The sequence below is a fragment of the Alexandromys fortis genome, unplaced genomic scaffold (genome assembly GCF_014885135.2).
Source record: "Alexandromys fortis isolate MF-2015 unplaced genomic scaffold, M_Fortis_MF-2015_v1.1 scaffold_140, whole genome shotgun sequence".
Lineage (NCBI taxonomy): Eukaryota > Metazoa > Chordata > Mammalia > Rodentia > Cricetidae > Alexandromys > Alexandromys fortis.
This window is the reverse complement of record NW_026068048.1, coordinates 1,406,977-1,432,831: the sequence shown is the minus strand read 5'-3', so window position 1 is coordinate 1,432,831 and position 25,855 is coordinate 1,406,977. Positions and strand designations below refer to the sequence as shown.

The window sequence follows — 25,855 nt, the reverse complement described above, 5'->3', positions numbered from 1 at the left end:
TAAGACATTCTTCATTTAAAAGTTCACATTTTTGAAGGCCATAACCTGAAGCTGGCTGTGGTGGCCCATGTCTGAAACCTCAGCACTCAGGATGAGGCAGAAGTGTCCTGTGGGTCGAGGGCAGCCTGGGTCTCTTTGGCGACTACTTTCTGCCTTCCTTTTTGAGGCAGGATCTCTCCTACATATGGAACTTGCTGACTGAGCTAGACTGGCTGGCTGTCTATCTCCCCACCTCTTCTTCCTCCCTCCCCCACAAGGTAGCCATGGAAGCACACTGCTTCTCCTTGGTATTTGATGTGAGTGCTGGGATCAAAGTCCAGGTCTGAATCCTTGTTTGGCAAGCACTTTACTGACAATTGCCCCAAGTCCCCCAAATGAGGAAAATTTAAACCGTAATAGTTGTCAAATATTTATTTATGTTCAATAACACATTTTAAGCCACTTCCCCACGGGGCATGGTGGTACATGCTTGTAATCAAACCGGGACACATTCAAGGCCATCCTCAGCTACACAAAGAGCTTACCAAGTACCAAAACACTTTATTAAGCAATTTTATGTTTGGAGACAGACTCTTATTATGTAGCCCTGGCTGCCCTGGAACTCACCGTGTAGATCAGGCTGGCCTTGTACTCAGAAGATCCACCTGCCTCTGATTAAAAGCAAGAAAAGAAAGGGAGATCATCAGGCCATAAAAGCCAAGAAACAGATCCAAGACAGGTGATGCGGTATACACCGTTAATCACAACACTCTAGAGGCAGAGGGAGGACTGCTGTAGGCCCCGGGTCAGACAGGACTCCATTGCAAGGCCATATTTCAAAAGGAAAGAGGGGCTGGAGAGCTGGCTCAGTGAGTAAGAGCGTGCGCTGCTCTTGCAGAGGACCTGAGTGTGGTTGGTTTTGGGTTCATAGCACCCAGTGCCTCAGAACCACCTCAACTCTGCCACAGGCGAGCTGATGCCTTGGCTCCACAGAAGTCTCCAAAGCGCCAGCACTCACATGCACAGACCACACAGAGTCTCACTGTGCAGTCCTGGCTGGCCTAGGACTCTATGTAGGCCAAGCTAGCCCTATATTCTTAAATCTTCTTGCTTCTGCATCCTGAGTTCTGGGATTAAAGGGAGCAGAGGAGAGGAATGCCCAGATCAGCTGGGCAGAGGTCCAACTGGATGTGGGCATGCACCTGTAATTCCAGCATGTAGGAAGCCGATGGGAGGGTCAGAACGTGAAGGCCAACGTAGGCAAGACTTATCTCAAAATAAAAACAGCATTTAAAGTGGGGAAGTAAGTCCAAAAATCTAGGAACACAGCTTGTTTGTGTTTAAAACTGACAGGACCGAGTGCTGAGACATCCAAGTCGCCATCCACGAAGAGGGACATGATGCCCTGCCAACCTCCGCATACCCAAGCTGCAGTATTTACAATGTAAATCATAACATCAACCATAAGAGGAAAGCAAGGGATTTTTGAAAATATACTGGGATGAAAAAAATGACTTACAAGCATCACCACGAAAACAGATCTCTTCCAATCATGAACTGGCTACATTTACAAACCCAAATCAGACATAAAAAAAAAAAAAAAAAACTAGTGTAACCACAAACTAGAGAAAACGGTCGTTAAGTATTACACAGCCAGCAGGAAAACAATCGTTCACCAGAAAATAGTATTAAGACAGTTCACAGAAAATGCAGTATTTGAAAATATGGAAGTATGGCATTAAAAGCAAATTACATTCAGCAGAAAAATGCAAATTAAAACTGTCGTAATGTTTCACTGAACAGAATGGCAAATCAGACTTTAATAAGGTGTCAGCAAAGGCAGAGGGAGCTATACAACATCCGAGAAAGAACCAACCGCTATTAGCCTTTTGTAAATGCGCATGTACTCAAAACAGCAAAGGCAACCCAGGGGTGGAGCTTTCCTAGACACCTGCACATAGAAGCTAATATGTACAACGACAGTCACCTCATTCTGTATTTCAAAGGAAAGAAGACCTCAGTGAGGGACTGATTCAGTTAACTGTGGGGAGGCCAAACAATAACACTACACAGACAAGGACTATGAGCAAGGAAGTTAGTCTTTATTTCCTAATATTTTCCACTTTCTACACTTAGAAACACTAACGGACGTATGCTTCGATAAGGTAAAGAATTTAATTTCAGTGCTGAGGGGACGGAGTCTCACTGTGTAGCCAAGGCTGTCAAGGGCCTTCCACTCCTGAGTGCTGGAATGCAGGCCTTAGTTACTATGGCTCCAAACCCCTCACACCCCTAAGACAGGAAGGGTCTCACTGTGTAGACCAGGCTGACCTGGAACTCAGAGATCATCTAGCCTCTGCTTCCTGAAGTCTAGGACTAAAGATGTGCAACACCTCACCTAGCTTCGACAATTCCTTAACAGCTAAAGATCGCCCCAGAATATGTCAGCTGCTTAACAAGTTATATGGATGCTTGCCTCCCAGTGAATTGCTGCTTTCAACCTATTCTTCCTCTTTCATCTTTTAAAACTCTCCAGCATCTTGAGACAGTGAATTTCTCACTGACCTCAGTTTTCTGGACCTGACCCTCGCATTCCCTAGGTTATCTGAGGGGAAGTATTTCCCCTCAGCTCCATCAAGTTCTAACTAGTGGTTTCTCTGAAGTTATTGAAAAGTATATTTCCAAAGATATGGAGAGACATCTCTGGGCCTATGCAAGAAGGCATTGTATATAATTTGAACCAACTGAGACTTATTCAAACTTGAAGTTCAAGACACAGAAAATAATTTCTTATATAAGAATATTTTGTAAATTTGGAGTCAAGGTATGTCTGTTAAGCCTTTCATTGGTATTTGTCCAAATGTTCTATCCTGATTTTGCCCAAGACAGGCACGTTAAAATCCAAGCTGTCTCTTCTCTTTGTAGTGTAGCCTTTGCTTTTTATCTATGGAGGCTGTGCTATTAGTTACAAATAAAAACATTCAATCCTTTTAATGACGTGAACCTTTGAACACTATGTCATTTTTTTCCATTTTCTTTTTTTTTGGTAAATCATTTTTGTTCTTCAGCTCTTCCTTGTGTGATTTCTTTGGTTACTATCTCAACAGCATGGGTTTCTCTCCCCATCCTTTAATTTCAATCCTTTTGTAGCATTGTCTTATTTATCTATCTATTTATTTTTGAGGTGGGGTTGCTCTATGTACCCCAAGCTAGTCTGAAACAACAGCAATCTTATCTTCAGCTCCCGAGGGGTACAATTCCAAACGTCCCACACCAACCTAGTCTTTCATTTAAATAAGAAAAAAACCTTTCTTTCAACTATAGTAATCAGCCTATTCAAATGATTTTTGGAATTACTGATACAATGTCTACCATCCTACCACACAACTTCCCACTGGCTCCTTCTGGGTTCACTGTCTTTGTTTGCGGTCTTATTTTGATTACTGGTTGCTTCTGCTTTTCTCAGCTACCTTCTATGATTCTAGCATAGACAGGCTCTCATGTGGCCCAGGTTAGCCTTGAACAGTCCTGATTTCCTACACCCACCTTCTCAGCGCTGGGATTACATGAGTGCACCAACTTACGCGGCTAAGACAGATCACCTTACGAAAAGGATGGACTGGCAAAGGTATTATGTTGACAATCTGTTTCAAATGTCCCTGCTATCTGGTACGACAGCACGGGGGAAGCCGCAGCCTGGGCCACATGGATCCTATGGCAAACAACAGCTTGCTTCCCTGCTTGAACACTGTCACACGCTCCACTTAAGGGAACACAACCATTTTTCTACTTTTTAAGGGTATACTGGCTTGATTCTCTGGGTCTGTGAATCAGTCTGAAAAATTTATATATAGTCACCAAAAGTTACTCTAAACATTTCAAATTTAACTCAAATAACACTGAACAATTATTTCATAGCAGTAACCCTTTCTAGCTGTACCCGGTGGCAGACGTCTGTAATCCCAGCTGTCAGAGGCCAGTGCTAGGAGATGAGCTCAAGGCCTGCCTTGGCAGTTTAGCAAGACCAGGCCTCAGAAAATAGAGGGCTGGGGGCGGTTCAGTGGCAGAACACATGCTTAGCAGGCTCCTGGCTCTGAGTTCAAGGCAGTGTGGGGGCACACACTGCTAATCCCAGCACTCAGTGTTTTGAAGCAGGAGGATTGCCACAGGATTACGAGGGACCCTGTCTTGAAATAAAACCCACCAAAGCCAACTGACAATATTTCTGCCTGCAAATGTTCTGCTTCCTTCCCATTAGCCCTGACTGTTACACCTGTGTCTTCCAAATGTCTCCTTAGGACCTGGAAAATCCAGTCTACTATCAGATGGTTTAGGAAAAACTGTTAAGGTCCAGTTACCGATTTTATTGATTTTCTTAAGCTCTTTTAAATTAAGTAATCAATTATTGTAATAATATCTATTTCTGCTGTCGCCTCTAGAATTTGATTTTTTGATTGAATATTTTATAGCATTTATGCAGATGAGCCGCATCATGTTTTATTATGCAGAGCTGCCTATCTTCCACGCTGAAGCACGCTGTATTTTCAGACTGAATTTTTCACGTAATCCAGAAGTTACGTGGTGACGGTTATAGATTGCAGCTGTGCTCCATTTCCCACCCTGCAAACCCGTCTGTCCTGTGTAAGTAAACTCACAGTCTCTGCTACAGAGGACCCTTTGAGCCTACCTTCCAGCTAAATGCAGTGAGTCCCGGCAGCCGCGCCAGAGTCAGCTGCCTGGTTCAACTGAAGCTGAGGTGAAAAGCTGCTCACCATGTTCTGGTCCGACCACTGTCGCCAGAACTCCCCATGAGAGCCTTGCTCCGGGACAGGCTGACAGGAGACGGCATTAATAAAACGCACATGAACATTCTACTAATAATAACGAAGACTATGATAGATAGATGGTTCCTAATGTTTCCTAATCATTCCTCCATGCTACTGACTATGCCAAAGTTCCCTCTACTAAAGTCCTCACAAGAGCCTTACTACTGACTAACAGGCAGCAATCTGAAGTGCAGCAGTTAGCTAATAATAAAATACAGGTGGCAAATGATGCACGGGATAGCGTCTACACCAAGAAGGCCCACGCAATCATTCTCTATGTGGCATTTTCTATAGCTATAATTAAATGTAACCCTTTTACTGGTAATAGAATTAGTATTTCTAGTCATAATTTAATTTTTATTTTTCCTATGTGAATTAATGTTCAATAAATTGTAGGTTATAAAGCAAAAAAAAAGAAGTACAGTTATCAGACGGTCTTCTCTTACAAACTCTTATTCGGTATCGAATAGCTGAAAAAAACGAGGGCTTCCTGTTCTAATCACCATAGTATAAATTACACAATGTTAAGAGGCTCCATATGCCTCACTTCCAGGCTTTTCTCAGCAGGGTCAGGGTAGCTGAGGGACACCTACGGGTGTTTCCCATATTTCTGATCTTATCAACATTTTTCTTCCATACATACATGAAGATGTTGAACAAATAAAGGGCAGTATTCAAATACATAGAATTTCTCCCATTGTGTGTATTCTCTGGTGCTTCTTCACCTGCAAGAGCCGAGTAAAGGCCTGTCCACACTCCTTGCATTCATAGGGCTTCTCGCCAGTATGGATTCTTTGATGCTGCGTAAGGTGGGACCTCTGTCTAAAGGCCTTGCTGCACTGCTGACATTGAAAGGGTTTCTCCCCAGTGTGGATCCTCTGGTGTAGAATAAGAGTTTTACAATCGATAAAAGCCTTTCCACACTCTTTACATTCATAAGGCCTCTCCCCAGTGTGAATTCTCTGATGTCTATTAAAGTATGATGGACAAGCGAAGGCCTTCCCACATTCCTTACACTCATAAGGTTTCTCGCCAGTGTGGACTCTCTGGTGTTGGATGAGATGTGCTTTCTGCCTAAAGGCCTTCATACACTCCTGACACTCATAAGGCTTCTCATTAGTGTGAGTTCTATAGTGTTTCATGAATGCTGAATGACAGAGAAAGGCCTTTTCACAATAGTTACACTCATAAGGTTTTTCACCAGTGTGAATTTTCTGGTGATCATTCAAGTTGGAAGCCCAAGTAAAAGTCTTTCCACATAAGTTACACTCATAGGGTTTCTCACCGCTGTGAATTCTTTGATGTCTGGTAAGGTTTGCACTCTTGTTAAAGGCCTTCTGACATTTGTGACATTCGTAAGGCTTCTCATTGGTGTGTGTTCTCTGATGTTGAAAAAATGTAGAGAAGTAGAGGAAGGCCTTCCCACAGTGCTTGCACTCATAGGGCTTCTCATCCGTGTGAACTCTCTGGTGCTGGACGAGCAGGGAGCAGTTAGTGAAGGCTTTCCCACATTCCTTGCATTCACAGGGCTTTTCGCCAGTGTGAAAGCGATTATGTTGAACAAGGTAAGCATGCTTTTCAAAGATCTTGCCACAGATCTCACACTGATACGGCTTCTTATTGATCTGATATGGGGCAAGATGGAAGTCATAGGCAAATCCTCTGCTGCACTCCTTCAACTCATCACACTTCTCGCCAGCAAAGTCCTGCCGATGCTTCATCTGATCCGCGTAGTAGACAAACGTGTTCTCGTACACTTCGTTAAGTTTGTCACTGGCAGGAACTCTTCCCTGCTGAGTAATGGACTCGCCTGCCTCCTGTTGATAGTGTTTTGTCTCAGAGTGAGTCACTTCACTCAGAGCGATGGGTGTAGGCTGAATGAATTCGGCTGCCATCTTTTCCAACGGGGCTGCCACTCTCTGTACACACTCCTCTGTGGATTCCGCTTGTACCTCAAGGGGTTCCTTGCATCTCCAGTCATTTCCAAAACTAGATTCCTCAAGGCAAGAATTACCGACTCTTTCTATTATTTTCCATTTCAATGATTCCTTTCCAAAGATGCCACGCTCTAGAGATAAATTCTTCGTTTCATTTACAGACAGCAAATCTGAAAGGAAAATACATATTTAGTACTAGAAGACATGAAACTCTACATCAGAAATGGGTGACTGGTGGGGAATGCCTTAAATCTGAGCACTGGGGAGGCAGAGGCAGGAGGATCTCTGTGAGTTCAAAACCAGTCTGGTCTACAATGAGCATTCCAGAACAGCCAGGGTTGTTACACTGAGAACTCCTAGCTTGAAAAACAAAAACAAAACAAACAAAATAAACCACAAAATGATTTTTTAAAAAGAATTATTTTTATTTCTATATATATATATCACATCACTGTTTGGTCTTTATGTGAATCTGTGCAGCATGTGAAATCACCCTGCTACAGAGACCAGAAGGCAGCTTCAGGTCTCTGGAATTGGAGTTACAGAGTTGTGAGCTACCATAGGAATGCTGGGAATTGAACCTGGGTCCTCTGGAAAAGAAGCCAGTACTTTTAGCCACTCAGCCATGTATCCAGCCCCAAAATGATCTTACAGTGCTTGCTGCAGTGTAAGAGAACTGGACTTTAGATCCTCAGAACTCATGGAACCACCAAGAAGGCAGGGAGGCTCGCTTTTAATTCTAGTCTCAAAAGGCAGAGAGACAGGGAAGCTGTCTCCCAGGGCAAATTGACTAGGAAGATTAGGGTTTGATTAAGAAACCCTGCCTCGGGCTGGAGAGATGGCTCAGAGATTAAGAGCATTGCCTGCTCTTCCAGAGGCCCTGAGTTCAATCCCCAGCAACCACATGGTGGCTCACAACCATCTGTAATGGCACACATGCAGGCAGAACACTGTATACATAATATGTATATACTGTATACATATATCATATATTATATATTATATGCTATATAATATATACATATATTATATAATATCATATATATAAAGAAACCCTGTCTCAAAATGGAAGAATAAAAACAAAGCGATCAACAGAGATTGCCAACATTAACCTCTGGCCTGCACATGAACTCACACACATGTGAACATGAACACACACAAATATATACTACATATACACAAAAAGGGAAAAACTCAGAAAGCAACTGGGGCAGATAAGACGGCTTGGTGTAGAAGGGTTTTCTGTCTATGTGTTACTTTCATTGGTTAACTAAAGAAGCTGCCTTGGCCTTTTGATTGGCCAGCCCTTAGGTGGGTGGAGTAGACAGAACAGAATTCTGGGAGAAAGAAGGCAGTGTGGCAGATGCCATAGCTCTCCTTTCTGAGACGGATGCTGGTTAGACTCATGCTGGTAAGCCACAGTCAAGTGGCAATACAGATTATTAGAAATGAGTTAGATCAATATGTGAGAGTTAGCCAATAAGGGGCTGGAGATAATGGGCCAGGCAGCAATTTAATTAATACAGATCTCCATGTGATTATTTAGGGGATATAAACTAGCTGGGTGGCGGGGACACAGCTCACCGCTCCTTTTACTACAGAGTGGCTGCCTAACGTGGTCTACTAACACCACGTAAAACCTGAGAGGGCTTAAAAAGGAGAGAGAGAGTTTCATACAGCCTTTTGCTGTTTACTGGCAGGGTGCTGCAGAGAGAATTTCCTCACTCGGCAGAAAAGTGGCAGTTTTAAAATACCAGCTTTCTGGGCTGTGCTGCCATTGTGACCTCTGACTCTTTTGGGAGACAGAGCATTTGGAGTAAAGTGCTACAATTTGTTTGATGGCAACTAGACTCACTGTGTGCCTAAAAGGGGGACATTGTGTGCTGCAGCTCAGAGGCGCAAGCAGTTCTGCCATGCTAGAGGTGCAATGTGCAAGGATCAGAGGCACAAGGGGCTCCGCCATGTTGGACTGGGCGGAGCAAGCCCGCAGTACCTGTTTTTGACCTAGGAATGTAACAGCTTAGATTCTTAAGTGCTTAGTGATTTAAAAGCACAAAGCAAAAATGTTCCTGGACAGTAAAAAAGTTACAGGCAATGCAATAGGACAGATTCAGACATAAAAGACCTCTAAATGGATCATAGTGTTAGACATACGTAGGCTTGGGAGAGAGAAGAAAAAGAATATAGAGAATAAAGTTAATGCTTTAAAAAAAAAAGGGGGGGTAAAGTCTTTAAAGAGACAGAGTACAGATAGTTATAATTAAAAGAAATAAGAAAAAATAAGCCATGTAAAATGGAAAATTCACAGAGAGTTTGGATTCTGTATATTGTATTTTCTTTAAACTTTTTGATTGTGAAGGATCTAAATACAGAGAGACATTTCACTTTGTGGGCTGCTAAGCTGATCCAACATGTATGTTCTAAAGGTATTATGACTTCCAAATTTGGGTCTAAGGATATGATGCTTTGGAAAGGGTCTTCTTTTGTTTTTACAGAGGATGAGACCCTGTGGATTGCTTCTATCCCAATATGGTATGACAGACCACACCCTCCTGAAAGGTTACTGTGAATACCCTCAAAAAATTACTTCACTCAACTGCCGACTGAGAGGAACCTAGCAAACAGGATATACCATGAAAGACCTGAATAACAGCGCCCCCATACAGCAGGAAGCAGTTTGGAGAGAAAAAACTGTGCCCATATTCCCAAATATTGTTTATAAATGTTTTTACATTTAAAGGGGGATATGATATATATGAATAATTTGGATTGATATGAATCTTGGTTTACTGATACTAATTTAAGGTCAATCTTGTTATATGTATATTTCTGCTCTTGATTAAGGTATTGTGATTGTGTAATTCATTTAAAAATGTAATGTATAATTAAGAAATATAGGTTAATAGATAATCATCAATAATAGTCAAGCTTGTAGTCATGTTAGATTTTCTAGATATGTAGAGATATATTTCAGTTTGATAGGCATTCATCATATCTTTCAAAGACTATAGAATATGGCATTTAATGTTTTAATAACTTAGGGCTTTTCATGACAATGAGACACGTGTGCTCCTGGCAGCACCAGCTACTTCAAGAGAAAGATGGGCATCGAAGAGGCTCCTTATGGAGTTTGCTAGCCATTTGGGCAAGAAACTGCTCTTGCCTGGACTTTTGCATAAACTGGACACAAAGAACCCGCAGAGAGAAGACTGCTGAACTTGCCTAAAGGTGAGATGATCCTTTGGGGTTCCTGTTTCATGAAAGAGTCTGTGAGACATTCTGCAGGACACAGAAGAAAGTGACTGAACTGTCTTTGAAATTTTCTGCTTCATGGAAAAGTCTGCTGGATACTATGGGCCTGTAGGCTGAAGATGGATGCCCCAACGGTACAGAAAAACTTTGAGTGACTGTCCAGGCAGCAAGATGTCTCTGTCATTTCTAGAGTTTTGGAAGTTGCTTACTTCTCATTTACTTAGGTAATATTATATCCTTCTGGAGTCTTTGATGGAGTTGAAGAATGGTTAGTTATAGTTTTCCTTTGTTATGATAAAAGATAAAATAAATATAAATATTGTGACTAACTCTTGCTTGATAACTTTTGTTATATGTAATTTTATTATGTTAAAATGAAAGCCTTTCTTTTTTGTTTAAACAGAAAAAGGGGAAATGGTGTAGGAGGGTCTTCTGTCTGTGTTACTTTCATTGGTTAAATAAAGAGACTGCCTTGGCCTTTTGATAGGACAGCAGCTTAGATAGGTGGAATAGACCAAACAGAATGCTGGGAGAGAGAAAGCAGAGTCATGCAGATGCCATGCTTCTCCTACCCAAGACAGACGGTGGTTAGACTCATGCTGTACAGTGCAGTCAAGTGATACACACTTATAGAAAAGTGTTAATCAAGACGTGAGAGTTAGCCAGTAGAGGCTAGATATAATGGGCCAGGCAGTGTTTAAATGAATACAGTTTCCATGTAATTATTTCGGGTAAAGCTAGCCGGGAGCTGGGCGGAGGGAAGTGGCCCGCCACTCCTTTTACAGCAACGGCTCAGCGAATAAAGGTGCAAACCCGATAATCTGAGTTCAGTCCCAGATCACACAAACTCCTAAAAGTTGTCCTCTGACCTTCACGAATGCACCCTAAAGTGCACATGTACACTGTTAAGTCTCAAACCCTGGAACAAATGGCAGAGGTGTCTATTTAATATATAAAAGCTGACCTGGAAACTCCTAGGGAGAAAGGAAGACTGTCCAGGAAGAAGCTGAGAGGAGCCATGAGGGAGAAGGGGTAAATGTCTGGTAACAAGAATTTCAGTCAAATTTCGACTGGAGCATCCCCAAGCAGACAGAGAGACTTGTTGGAGAGAAATGTCCCAAATCACAGAGTGGCATCCCTTTCCATATGATGGGGGCCCAGAAATGTGAGCCTATTTCTACCTGGTCTGAAGGTCAGAGATCTACCTTGCTCAAAGTTGTTGCCATTCCACCCTGACCAAAAGTCATAGAGTTGGAACTTACTTCTAGTCCTTCAAGGTTATTGTTTGTTTCTACCTCAGACAAAGGTCCCACCTAGATTTAGATCAGAGAGTTCTGCTCTCTGTTAACAAGTGTGGCTAACATTCAGCCTTGTATTTCAGGAATAGAGAAGTAGACCTGTTTCTACCTCAAACAAAAGTCTAAGGATCCAACTAAGTTCCTACTCTCTCCTGGAGATAACAATGGATTCCACCCAGGGAGTGGTTTGCCTGCAGAATGTTTTGGTTAGGGTGTGAGCGTTACTTATCTTGTTCTAGCAACAGAATGTTTAACTATGTATGTAGCCTGCAACCTTCAACTGACCTGCTCAATTCCTTGCCTCTTGTTAATAAAGTTTTTTTTATCTTACTCCTTCCTTTTGAGGTTAGGGGTATTTTAAGCAAATGGAAATTAAATGCATGCAATTTCAGCATTCACTGGAACTCCCTCCCGTACTATCCTATATTTTTTGTTTTATTATTTTCATTCACATCTAAATTCCCTTTACTAATTTTCCTAATCCCCATGTCCCTACCCTGGTAAGTGATTTTTTTGTTGAAGCTGATCCTAGACAGTAGACAAAGCAGGAAACTCCATAGTGACACTTACCCAGTAGAAGGGGAGAAATGAGAGGTTAGAGCAGGCAGAGGAGAAAACAGCTGTAGACGTGCAAGCGTTTTAGTAAGTAGGGTTGCACACATGTGAAGCCCCAAAGGGCACAGCAGGGCCCATATGGTGGGTGGCCCAAACGGCTTAGCAAAGAGATGCCTACATGGTGGGTACCCCAAAAGGGTACAACAGGGAAAGAGAACACTTATTGAGTCAGTAAAGAGAGATGGTTAGATAAGGTTGTTATGGTTTAAGTAAAATGTTGCAGATTCGTAGAGAGCCTGGCCAAGTCATGGCACCAATGTTATGGTTTAAGTAAAATGCTGCAGGTTCCCTGGGAGGCGCAGAGGCAGAAACGCTGCAGGTCCCCAAGTGATGGCAGGCAGCAGGTCCTGAAACCACGGCAGGCCATGAAGGGCAGCAAATCCCAGGCAAGGAGCCGCATGGTGGGTGAGAGACTGAGATGGACAGACACGCCACAAGACCACACCGCAGGTCTCTGAAGGCAGCTGGTCCTGGGTAGAGAGCCACGTGGTGGGCGAGAGACAAAAACATGGATAGGCATGCCATGCAGAGTGAAGTTGGATATTTATTTAGTGGGTTATGGAAGGGAAGGGGAAAAGAGGAAGAACAGAGAGAGTGAGAGAGGCAGAAACAGAGAAGGGGGAAGGGAAGAAGTGGGGAGAAGGGAAAGACAGGAGCTGCCTCTTCAAGAATGAGATGGAAAGGAAGGGACTCAGGGGAAACTGAAGATCAGCTTGCCTCGGTAGACAGGGGAGGGAGTGGGCGTGCCTTGTCTCTTAAATGGTCAGGACAGGCCATTACAAAGGTGGAAGGGAGAAGCAGCTAAAGAGACGGAACTGAATTTGGTGGGTGGCAGAAGCCAGCAGAAACAAATGATCAGTACATACCCAGGAGAGTCAGATCAACAGCTTGGTTCAGAGAGGCTGAGTTCCCTAGAAGGGCGTTCATTTATGACACTCTTGGGCTTCAGCAGCAGATGGATGAAAAAAGAAATTAAAAGGAAAGGAAAGGACATGACTGCTCCCGGGGATGGGGGAGATCCCAAGAGGGGTGGTGGTCAGTCACCCGAGGCCTTGGTGGGTCCCCTGGTGGGTGGCCTGAGGCCTCAGCGGGAGACAGATGATAGATAGATATGCCATGCAGAGAGAGTTTGGGTATAAAGTTTATTTAGTGGGTTATAGAGGGGAAAGGGAATGGGAATGGGAAGGGGATAATGGAAGAAGGGGGCAAGAAGAGAAAAAGGCAGAAGCTACCTCTCCAGAAGAAGGAGGGAGGAAGGGAGAGAGAGAGAGAGAGAGAGAGAGAGAGAGAGAGAGAGAGAGAGAGAGAGAATGAGATCTGCTTGCCTTGGTGGAAGGGAGAGGTTGGGAGTAGGTGGGGCTTGTCTCTTAAAGGGACAGGGTATCCAGGTGACAGACCAGACCAGCAGATTACACTGATAGCCAGGTCCACTTTGATATGTTAAATGGGCGCACCTCAGCCATTTGTCCCAGGGTTTATAAAACAAAATAATAAGGATTTTAAAAATTAAATGGCATAGGTAACCCTGGAATGATTACATTAATATCAGATAGAATAGACTTCATGATAATCCACACTGTCAAAGACAATTTTATCAAAGCAATTAAAGGTCATACTCATCTGTCTGGCAATCACAGTTATAATCACAGTTATATAATTCTATGATAACAAAGTCTCACAATTCATAAGGGAAAACAGAAATAAGAAATGACAATCCTCCAATCACAGCTGCAGATGCTTCAATTATCTCCCATAACATACACAGTCAGACTCCTCCAAACAGTCAATCAAGACAACAAAATTACACATAGTACTGGGCAACATTATTAATAAATAAAATAAAACTGTCTAATTTTTATAAAGATGACATCAACAACGGCTAAATGCTGTGAGATGGCACAGCCAGCTAAGGGGTTTGCTGTCAAGCCTGAAGACCTGACTTTGATCCTGGAGAACCACATGGTACAATGAGAGAACCCACTCCCACTAACTGTGTGCACGTGCGTGCACATACACACTCAAAATAAAAGTAGACAAAAAAACCTGGGCGGTGGTGGCACATGCCTTTAACCCCAGCACTTGGGAGGCAGTGGCAGGTGGATCTCTGTGAGCTTGAGGTCAGCCTGGTCTAAAAGAGCTAGTTCCAGGACAGCCAGGGCTGTGACACAGAGAAACCCTGTCTTGAAAAATCAAAAACCAAAAATAAACAAACAAAAAAACCAAACATACAAACAAAAAAAAGTAGAAAAAAAAAAGAGAAAGAAAAGATAAAGAGCCGGGCGGTGGTGGCGCACGCCTTTATTCCCACCATTCGGGAGGCAGAGGCAGGCGGATCTCTGGGAATTTGAGGCCAGCCTGGTCTACAAGAGCTAGTTCCAGGACAGGCACCAAAGCTATAGAGAAACCCTGTCTTGAAAAACCAAAAAAAAAAAAGGAAAAGAAAAGATAAAGAAAAAGCAAGCTGCTGGTCCTCTCCCTTTCTCAAACTATTTCTTCCAGAACACTGGTCTCACAGCGGACTCTGTACACTGCAGGAGAGGGCAATCACTGCCGCTCTATGACTAGTGTGGCCTTCCCCAAAAGGACCCCAGCTGCTCCCAACATCCTTACGCACCTGGATACCATCCTGCTTGCTCCACCATCCACGGTTCTTTGCCTTGCTCCAGCAGTGAAATTACTAAAGGCTTAGAAATGGCAAGTCCTACTCAGAGAAAGAGAATGTTAAAAACAAATAGAGAAACAGACAACAACAGGCAAACAGTATTTGCTATATAATTAGTTTAACCGAAAACAAATTTCGGATCCTCAGGATGATTGTGATTTAAAACAAATGAATAAAAAAGTTGCTGTTTAGCAAGCAATTACTAAACAATTGTTGCTTGCAGAGATCACCGATGAAAATTAAAATTATGAGAAAGTATGTATATAGCATATCAAAGGACTTCAAAGAAAGCTATTTACCAGCTGTTAAGTGGTGGCTTTGGGGACGGAGAAAAAGCTCACCAGTTAAGTCCTGCATGCGGCAGACCTTCCTCTCCGCAGATCTTCATCTCTAGCATTAAGGGAAACATCTGGATTATGAGAAACAGACGGCCTTACCCAGTGACACAAAGTTGCTGTAGGTCTCCAGCATCACATCTCTGTATAAAGACCTCTGCTCAGGGCCCAGGCACTCCCATTCCTCCTTACAGAACTCCACAGCCACATCCCTGAACACCACCAGCTCCTGGACGGAGAGTACACAGGCAAGATCAGAGAAAATCACGTCAGGCAAACGTTAAGGTTTTCAAGGTTTTTCCAGGGCAAGGCACGTCCCCTCCCAGCACTAGGGAAACTGAACATTTCAAAACCTTGGCCTTTAGCTCCTGAGAAACCATTTCTGAGCACCTGGATGTCCTGCCTGATGAGTTGTTTCTTTGCCGTATGCCTGACTGAGGCCTTGGGCTGGGCCAGCTTGACCTTTAGGAGGCTGGAGAGTCAGTAACAAAGATGAGTTGTAGCCACCATGGGTAGGCCAGCAAAAACCCCAGACAAAGAGCATTTGTTAAGCGTTGCTTGCTGGTCATACTTGCTACACATTGTCTCATACCATGGCTAGGAGAACTAAGCATGTCTCCAGACTTCCACCAAGGGGACACAATGCAGACTTTAGACTTCGCCCTTGGCAAACTTCTCTTTCCTGGTCTACATTCTTTTTTTTTTTCCTTTTAACTTATTTAACCTATTTATTTTGTGTGCATTGGACTGAAGGTGTCAGATCCCCTGGAACTGGAGTTATAAACAGTTGTGAGCTGCCATGTGGGCCCTGGGTGTTGAACCCAGGTCCTCCAGAAGAGCAGCCAGTGCTCTTAACAACTGAGCCATCTCTTCAGGCCCCTTTCCTGCATTCTTTTGAGGTAAATTCACAAGTATTAGGATAACTGCTTCTCTTAGTTGTGCAAATTCAACCAAAGAATCACTCCAGTCTATCCAGACAAGTGGTTCACTCCCGTAATCCCGGCACTGGGAAGGACAGTTAGAAATTCAGGGCTAGCCTGGGTCTTAGTTAGGGTTAAACCTGTGATAAAACATCCCAGCCAAAAGTAACTTGAGGAGAAAGAAGTGTATGCCCCTTATGCTTCCAAGGTACCATTCATCACTGAGGGAAGTCAGGGAACGAACTTAAATAGGATGGTACCAAGAGGCAGGAGGAGATGCAGAGGCCATGGAGGGGTGATGCTTACTGGCTTGCTCCCCATGGCTTTCTGCTTTCTTATAGAACCCAGGACCACCGGCCCAGAAATGGTGCCACCACAGCAAGCTAGACCCTCCGCACCAATCACTAATTTAAAAAAATGCCCTATTGGCTTGCCTTCAGCCTGATCTTATGTAGGTATTTTCTCAATTGAGAGTCCCTCCTCTCGGATGCTAGCGTGTGTCAAATTGACATGAAGACTAACCAGGACATCTAGGGTACACAAGTTCCAGACCAGCCTGTGCTACAGAATGGCACTCAGTCTCAAGTAGGAAAAAACAAGAAAGCCAAACCCACAGACGAGGTACTGCAGTTGAGGTTAAAAGGAGCGTGCCGGAGAGAAGCCCAGCAGTGCACTGGGGCCCACAGAGAGGCGCACAGCAGGAGAATGTGCGGTCCAGTGTACGCAGCTGCTCAGGACGAAACCATCTGCTGCTGGCACCACCTGTTCTGGGAACCTAACACACTCAAACGGAAGCACGAAAACTATTCTGTGGGTGGTTTGGTTATGATTAAAATAGTAATAGGGACATAGCAATGGGCACACTCTTGGGGACAAGAGACACAGAAGACACTTGGAAAATAAAAAAGCATTGTACCCACATGAGAACCAAAAGCTGACTCCCTTCTCGCTTTTGTTCTGTCCCCTCGACTTTGGGTCACTCATAACTCTGCAAACAGGCATGCTGGCCACTGAGATGAAACCAGGAGACCGACACTGCTCGTCTCTTTCCTTCCAAGGCTAAAGCACGCAAGAGGGTGGAGGCACTGTACTGCAGTCTTTCTGTGTGTCTCCTCCAGAATCCCTAAACCTGCACTCACCTTGGATTTCAGGAATGGTATAGGCCTAAGGGCTGCCCCCGCCCCCAGATGTGGCCAACTGTCCTAAGGCCAAGGCCCAATCAGGCGCAAAAGTAACCGTCTGCTGAGAGTAAATCTGTCTCCTAGGACCCCAGGACTTCTGCCCACCAGCTCGCAGGAAGGGACAGGACGGGGACTAATCAGACCACACCTCCATCAGGATTACTTAATTATGCAGACCTGCCTCACCTTCCCAGACCTGTCCATCCTTCCCAGAGTTAGCCCTAAAAGCTCAGTGCCTCAAAGATAGTCTTAGCGCATCTTTAAAGGTCCCCTATGGCGCCTTTATCTCTGTGCGGCCACAAAATCAACTTCTCTGGTCTTTGCAGTGTTACTTATTCTTTATCTATTTTAATTTTTAAAATTCCTATGTGTGTACACTGAGGTCAAAAGAGATGATTTAGAAAAGGGAAACAGGCCGGGCACGGTGACAGTGGCGCTCACCTTTAATCCCAGCGCTCGGGAGGCAGAGGCAGTGGATCTGTGAGTTCAAGGCTAGCCTGGTCAACAGAGTGAGTTCCAGGACAGCTTCGGCTGTTTTACATAGAGAAACCCTGTCTAGAAAAGTTTTTAAAATTAAAAAAATAATAAATGAATTTTAAAAGAAGTATTTTTGATTTTCTAGGTGGAAAGTTATTAAGCAGAACAGAAAAGACAATGGATTTCTAATGGGATTAATGAATAAAAAAATAAGGAATAAATTATACACCTGTTCTGGGGGGTTATCAAAGGATGTGCAACCAATAAATGACGTGGGAGCAGAAAGCTCACGAGCTCAAGATCATCCTTGGCTCTAAACCAAGCTCAAAGCAGCCTGAGCTACATGAGACCCTGTTAAAAAAAATTACTACATAATAAGATTGTCCCATTAAATAAGTAACCAAAGTAAAAATATAAAGACTGCATATTTAAAAGCAAAAGTGTTTTCCTTTATTTGCAAACATATACCAACACTTTTCTTTGCAGATATTTCTCCTTTTTTAATATTTATTTATTTATTATGTACACAATATTCTGTTTGTGTGTCTGCCTGCAGGCCAGAAGAGGACACCAGACCCCATTACAGATAGTTGTGAGCCACCATGTGGTTGCTGGGAATTGAACTCAGGACCTTTGGAAGAGCAGGCAATGCTCTTAACCTCTGAGCCATCTCTCCAGCCCTTTTTTTTTCTTTTTTTTTAGACAGGACCTCAAGTAGTGAGCTTGGAACTTACTGGGTGGCCTAGGGTGGGCTTGCTCTTGCAGCAATCCTGAATAACTTTATATTTCCCTTTTTCCTGACTCTCAGGCAACTGAGCACGCGATCCAGTCATGATCTCATTTGGTATATTCTATGTGTCAGTACCTGTTAACAACCAAATGCCTATTAATTCAGTCAGAACGAATCCAAAGTAAGTGCTGTTATTTCCTCCACTTTTTGATTAGGAAATTGAGGAACAGAAAAAAATGAAGTAAACTCATGAATCCAAAGGTATTGATATTCCTCACATGGCCAGAAGATGCTTGAATGAAAAAAGAAAAACAAAACAAAAACAAAAAACCCCATACAGCCTCCTGCAGTTCTCATATACTGAAGAAAACAGAATCACACTGGCAAAGCTCAACCTCACATGGTTACCATGACAACAGGTGACAATTCCATTTTCGGAATCAGCAGCCAGAAGACAGGTGACAGAAGCAATCCCACTCACCTTGAACACAGTGTTGACATCCACAATAGCCATGCTTCTCTACTCTCGGGGGCACTCTGGGAAATGGCAGAACGGGAAATGAAGAGAGAGTGAGAAACTAGGTCAAACATCCCATGACCAAAAAAGTCACAATCGAGACTGAAATGCTACTGAGGGACACTCGTAGGGACGGTGACAGGTTCTCATTCCTCCCATTTGTAAGGCCTGTGACCCACATAGGAAGTCCTTCCCACCCCATTAATAGGGTAAGGAATGTGCCATTGTGATGTGGAATAATGCTCTTGTACACTGTAAAGAATCATCACGTGAATTAGTTTAATAAAACGATGATTGGCCAGTAGCCAGGCAGCAAGTATAGGCACAATGGCCAGAATAGGAGAATTCTGGGAAGAGGAAAGGCAGAGAGTCAGTCACCAGCCAGACACAGAGGAAGCAAGATGAGATTGCCTTACTGAGAAAAGGTACCAAGCCATGTGGCTAAAAATAAACAAGAATTATGGGTTAATTTAAGTTGTAAGAGCTAGTCAATAATAAGCCTGAGCTAACAAGCCAAACAGTTTATAATTCAAATAAGCCTCTGTGTGTTTCTTTGGGACTGAACAACTGCAGGACCAGGCGGGACAGAAGCTTCCATCTACACAATTCCCATATGCCCTTATCACAAGGGTAGAATCCACAAGCTACAGCATCAGTGTCCCAGAAGATTCCCAAGGATAAATGCCATTGATGTATAGCATGCATAGAAAAAACTTCTTATGGACATGTAGACATTTTCTTTTTTCTTTTTTTAAATGATGGGGTCTAAGTAGACCAGGCTGGTCTTCAGCTCAGAGATCTGCCTGCCTCTGCCTGCCCCATGCCTGACTCCTTTAGCTTTCTCTCTCTCCTTTCTTTTTTCTGGCTCCTTTAATGAACTTTCTCCTCTCTCTCTCTTTTTCTAAAACAAGGTCCCACTGTGTAGCCCTGGCTGGCCTGAAACTCAAAATGTAGACCAAGATGACCTTAAACTCACAGGGATCTAACTGCCTCTCACTCCTGAGTACTGGGATTAAAGGTGTGTACCACTATGTTCAGTCTTTAAATTTTTAATTCTGCTATGTCTATAATGTCCAAGGCCCCTTCAAGTACCCAATAAAATGCCTGCTCGGGCTTTTCTGCGGGTAATATGAGTTTCCCCAACACTAGTGCTGTTTGTTCCCCTTTCTTCAACCCCCCAAAAAATTGCCTTAGAGTTTATGATCAGAATTGTTTTTAAAAGATTAATTTATTTTATGTTTATTGGTGTTTTGCTTGCATATGTGTCTGCATACCATGTGTACACCTGGTGCTTTAAGAGGTCAGAAAAGAGAACTGATCCCCCGGAACTGAAGTATGGGTGGTTATGAGCTGCCATGTGAGTGCTGGGAATTGATTTCCTCCACCTCATGCAAATAAAAAAGAGGAACTTGATATCCTCTCTGGAAATCATAAACACAAAGCAAGGTACATTCGAAGAACGCCGAAAATTTCTGCAGGAACTGGTCAGGTGCAGAATAAATTCCATTTTAGTCTGTTTAAGCTGCTATAACAAAATATCTTGGACTAGGTAGCTTAGAGACAGCAAACTTGTTCTCAGTTACGGAGGCAGAGAAGTCCCCATCTCAGCACTGACAGGTTTGGTGTCTAGTGCAAACCTATTTCCTGGTCCACAGAAGGAGACTGCTCTGTATTCTCATCTAGGGGACAAGCAGTTTTAGGGAGTCAAGGCACTAATCCCATGTAATTACCTTCAAAAAGTCCCCACCTCCTAAATCCACCACATTGACGGCCAGGTTTTAACTATAAACTGGAGAGGGTGGGGATGGGAAACGACTGAGAGCCAGTGTGTGCAGGTGTGTCTCCTGTCCTAAAGGCTTATCTTGAACTCCAAACTCTGACTTCTCCAGTCGCAGTCAACAGAGCCTTACAGACTTTTCAAATCTGTTGTTTGTCCCTAAACAAGGCTAACTGAGGATGTGACACAAAAATAGGAGCCCCACAGTGGCACGTTTTTTCAAAAATAATTTCTCCACCCTCATACATTTCTGAGACAGGATTTCACGACGGCCTGGAACCCACTATGGAGCAATAACTGTCTTCCAGCTTTCGCGGCCAGAGTGCTGAGATTACAGATGTGGGTCACCCCGTCTGACTTCTGACTATATTTAAAAGTCACGGTGACCGGTAAATCGATCTATCTTGGGTACAGATATCCTTATCATCTCTATTATTTGGCTTTCTTTTTTTCAATTTTTCAAGTAAACTTGACATCCAGGAAGGAATAGAGGTATTTTTCCCCCACTTAGCGGTGGAAGACTAGAGGATCCGGTAACACTTATCACCCATGTTCTGACGACCTCGCGCACGCTCGCTCTCATCCTTCCGTACAATCCACACCCTCCGAAAGCCTTCTCGCCTGTGGAGTCGCACTTGCCTCGCCGTAGTCCCTGCGGAGATCTTTTCACCCCCAACGCCATCCCGGAAACCGGGTGGGTCCCCTAGAGCCAGCCGGCAGCCGGCAGCCGGCAACCAACAAATAAAGACCGGAAGGCCCCATACCCAAAATGCATAGAACCAGAGCCAGACTCACCTCAACTGGGACCCCACGGGCTACGAATTCCAAGGACCAGCGGATACCAACCAGAGCAGTACCCGGTTAGGTCGGGTAGGACACTGAGATGATCCGGAACAACCTCTCTCCAGCCACTTCCGCCATGTGTCTCAGCTTTTAAAGTGGACTACATTTCCCAGCAGGCCGTGCTTCTCTAGACTCCCTGGGAGAGTTTCAATGCCGGAGAGTGGAAGCAGAGAATGTTGGAACGCTCCGGGAGAGAACGGACAATTAGTCTTCTAAGGAGGAACTTCCCACAGATTCGGGCCTGGGATCCTCTGAAACTTTTAAGGTGTTTCAGATCTGCCGTGGGGTGGAGATCTTTACAGGAATACAGCAAGGATCGCCTCAAATGACCCAGCTCAGTACTACATTTCCCAGAGGCCATCGCAGACCGTGTTCTCCTTGACGAACTCAGCCTGCACTTGACCCTCTGCTGTAGTGTGAGAGCTCCTTAGAGCTTCCCAGGTGTAGAGTCTGGGCAACGCGACTTGGCTGGGACTGGATGGAGCAAAGATCATCTTGTCGTCACTGGAACACAATCTACTTACACTTAATAGCCACCAATTTAAAAGTGCTGCTTTAGCCAGGCCTGCAATGCATGCCTGAAATCCCAGCACTCAGGAGGTAGAGACAGGAGAATAAGGGGTTTTAGGGCCAGCTTCGATTACGTTACGTAGTGAGTTTGAAACCAAGGTTGCTTTTTGTTTTGATATGTTGTGTCCCTGGTACCATGAGAACTCAATGTTGATCATGCTGGCCTCAAACTCTGAAATCCCCACGTCTCTGCCTCCTGTTTGCTGGGATTAAAGTCACACAGCCCCACATCCAGCTAAGTGTTGGTGGCTTTTGTTATTGTTACTTGGTTTTGTTGTTGCTGCTGAGGCAGAGTTACTAGGTAGCCTTGGCTGGTGTTCTGGCCTGGAGCTTGCTTGCTATGTAGCTCAGGCTGGTTTCTAATTCATAGATATTCTCCTGCCTCAGCATCCCAAGCACTGGAAATACAGGCACATACTACCATGCCCTGGTTGTTTTTTCAGCCCAACAAACCTCACTGCCAACACAATTCAAATCAGACCAAATCAAACCAAATTAAAAGAAGCCCAGTTTTAATGGATGCCAGCGCTCCCGGAGGGGGGGGGGGACAGAGAACTGGAAAGACCACGTGTTTGTTCTCTGGGGGGCAGTTTAAATAGCCTATGGGAGTGGTCTGCACCCTCTCTGGGGAGGGGTCACCATTTGGCAGGCTTTCTTGGAGGTGGAGTTTGGACGGAGGCAACTCTCAGGGAATGGAGAGGGCTTGAAATGGAACTTTCCACCCAACATTCCAAAATGGATGCCAGGACCTGGGGTGACACTTCCAATCAAACATTCAGACTTTTTTGGGATAAGGATGCTAGGGGCTGAGGCGACGCTTCCAACCAAACACTGCTAACTTTCAGTTTTTTTGGAGACGAGATCTTGCCTGGAATTTACACCAGTTGTCTCATTCTCCTGAGTGCTGGGATTACAGTTGTTTGCCACCACACCTGGCAGTAATTCTTAAATATATAAATTTACATTTTCCAATGGACTTGTAATATTTTGCCTATTTTTAATTTTTTTCTATTGCTTTTTGAGGCAGGATCTGTGTAGCATGAATAATAAAAGCCCCGAGACAAATATTGGGGTTCAAGCTGAAGATCACAGAAGCAAAGCAGCCAAGCTATTAGAGGGTTCTTACCTCTACCAAGGCTCAGACAAACAAATGGTCGACTTTGTCCTCAGCATGACTGCAGACTGCAATGCTTGCCACCAAACCTCAGACTGTACTGAGCTCTTGTCTCCTCCTCATATTCCTCTCTGTATTTACTCCTGTCTCCACCTCCCTGGGGCTGACATTAAAGGCACATGACTCCTGAGTGCTGGGAGCATCTTTGTGTGAGTTCTGTCTCTCCTTTTAGACCGATTCCATCTCAAGTAGCTTGAATTCTGAGATTAAAGGAGTGTGCCACCACTCCCTGGCCTTTAGTGGCTTAGCTCTGCACTCTGATCTTCAGACAAGCTTTATTTATTAAAACACAAAATATCACTACAGATCTGTAGCCCAGGCTGGCCTTGATGTTGCCATCTTTCTACCTCAATATTCCCATTGTCTCTATCACAGGTATATGCCTGACCTCCAATTTAAATTTTGGAATGGGAGCTGTTTTATGAATATAATAATATCTAATCCATAGTGTGTCTAAAAATAATGACTTTTAAATATTTTAATTATTGTGCCTCTTTCTAGTGGTCCACTAAATTCCTAGTGTAATACTGAAATCACCTTCTGTTTTCATTCTCTTCTCTATTTTTATCTTGGGCTTGTTTTTCTGGGTTAAAAACTTACTTCTAGTCTTTTTAAAAAATTATTGTCTACAGCCATAACTAGCCTGAGCAAGACTGATCTCATCTGATTTCAGAAACTAAACAGGATCAAGCCTGGTTAGTACTTGGATGGGAGACTACCTGGAAATACTGCATATAGGCTTATTAAAATTAATTAACTAATTAAAATATATTATTTTTACATGGGATTTGAATTAATTAAATATTTTACTAACTTCTGCCAGCCACTCGTATGACTAGCTCTATAAGGTGACTGTGGGCCAACCAAGGGACTCAACACCAGGTTTTTGGGGGTTGCTTTACACTCAACACAGCCTTACATCAGTTTTACCTTGGGGGGACTGAGCCACCAGGGTCTCACTTTTGGCATGTTCTGGGCTTTGACTGTCAATCGCTTGACAGGAAGAAGCTCTTTCAAACTCTGCCACTCTCGAGGCAAAAGAGGCCCCGAAGACCTGGCTCCTGTCTGTCTTCAGCTCCGGAGTACTTCCACCACCAGGAAGTGGTATAAGCATTACCCAATAAATGTGTGTGATGAGTATACACGATCCCACTAATCTTCAGAATGGCATGCCTGTGGACCAGTTAAATGAAAACAATTAGTAACAAAACTTATTTCAAAAGCATCAGATTTGGAAGAAAGTAAATTCTCAGGGTTCTGGGTAGTGTGGCTGGGCCATGTCTTTGGTTTATGCCCTATCTGTTTTGAGGTTAACCTGGTTGTTTAATATGAGATTATTTTTACTGTCCAATCTAGAAGGTTCTCAGCCCACAACCTCTTAAAGGACGTCTTTGAGAAAGTTTGCCTGAGGCAACTTTTCCCTTCTCCATGTAGCCTCAGTCTCTCAGCCTCCCATGGTTTCCATTCTTTTAGGCTTCCTGGGTTGGACTTTTAAACTGTCTTACAAATCTCTGGGTTTTTTGTGAGTTCACTATCACACACATGCACATGCGCGCACGCGCGCGCGCGCACACACACACACACACACTTAAAATAAAACAACACAAAGGATTAAAGTTTAGCAAGGTTGTAAAGAAAGGGGACCCTTAAAAACTAATGGTGGGGATGTCATTTAGTTTTGTCACTAGGAAGAATGTTATGTACATTTCTCAAAATATTAAAAATGTTTAACTATATATAATCCAGTAGTCCTACCTCAGACTTCAAAGCAAATGAAATCAGTGGGTTCAGGAGCTATGTGCACTCCCTTGTTCATTCAGCAGTATCTACAACAGCCATTACGTGAGATCTAGGCATCATAACTCCCGAGTGGATAGAGACAGCATAGTATGTGAACAAGGGAATACTACTTGACCAAAAAAAGAATAAAACCTTGTCACTCTCCGTAGCATGACTAGAATCCTACTAAACCAGACACAGAAGGACAAACATCACATCATCTTATCCATGATATCTAAAGAAACATTGTTCTCATAAAAGTTGAGAACCGAATGACAGTTACTAGAGTTCCAGAACTTGTAGGAAAGGAGAAACGGGAGAGGTTGGCGTGTGTGCTAAGTCACCACCACACAGAAGCAAGAAGTGTATCCCATGGTAAGTGTAGGCAATGATAATGTACTGTGAGTTTGAAAGAGCTAGAAGACGACTTTGGACAGTTTCTTAGAAAAGAAATAGCCAGTGACAGAGGGATATGCTTTTTACCTGCAGCCCAGAGGCTGATCCTATTGCTGCCTCAGCTGCTGACTGCACCTGCACAGCCACTGCAGCATTACTGCCAAGGCTGCAGCCTGGGAGAGGCTTCACGCCCCTCAGCTGCAGCCTGGGAGAGGCTTCACACCCCTCAGCTGCAGCCTGGGAGAGGCTTCACACCCCTCAGCTGCAGTCTCAGCCGCTTCTATGCAGGGAGGCAAAAGTTGTTTTCACTAAGTGTCTACCTTTTTATTTTACCAATCAAGACCCAAGAGCCAGGTGCTGGGGTGAAAACCTGCTAGCTCAGCGAGGCAAAGACAGCAGCTGTCTGACTCTCCCCCACCACCAATATCTCAGAAAGAGGGCTCTCTCATACACCTGCTGGAACAAAATTCCTCCAACCAGATGTCCCTCCCTTCTACTTCCTGTGCTTCTCTCTCTCTCTCTCTCTCTCTCTCTCTCTCTCTCTCTCTCTCTCTCTCTCTCTCTCTCTCTCTCTCTCTCTCTCTCTC

At 43.8% G+C, this 25,855-nt stretch overlaps 1 protein-coding gene across 3 annotated transcripts in view; it reads right to left on the bottom strand.

Annotated features, from left to right (window-relative positions):
- Window positions 1–3,257: 3,257 nt before the first annotated feature.
- LOC126486722 (zinc finger protein OZF-like) overlaps window positions 3,258–25,855 on the bottom strand; it is a 32,051-nt gene continuing 9,453 nt past the window's right edge. The window contains exons 1-5 of one of the 3 annotated variants that reach the window (XM_050119129.1): window positions 21,302–21,447; window positions 18,694–18,749; window positions 15,007–15,133; window positions 14,522–14,608; window positions 3,258–6,912 (exon numbers count right to left, since the gene is read on the bottom strand). In XM_050119129.1, the coding sequence (XP_049975086.1) occupies window positions 5,480–6,912; window positions 14,522–14,608; window positions 15,007–15,133; window positions 18,694–18,726 (1,680 nt within the window). In that variant the 5' untranslated portion in view covers window positions 18,727–18,749; window positions 21,302–21,447 and the 3' untranslated portion in view covers window positions 3,258–5,479. Of the gene's footprint in view, window positions 6,913–14,521; window positions 14,609–15,006; window positions 15,134–18,693; window positions 18,750–21,301; window positions 21,448–25,855 lie in introns of those variants that run through there. The other 2 variants (XM_050119130.1, XM_050119131.1) reach the window with 2 other exon arrangements.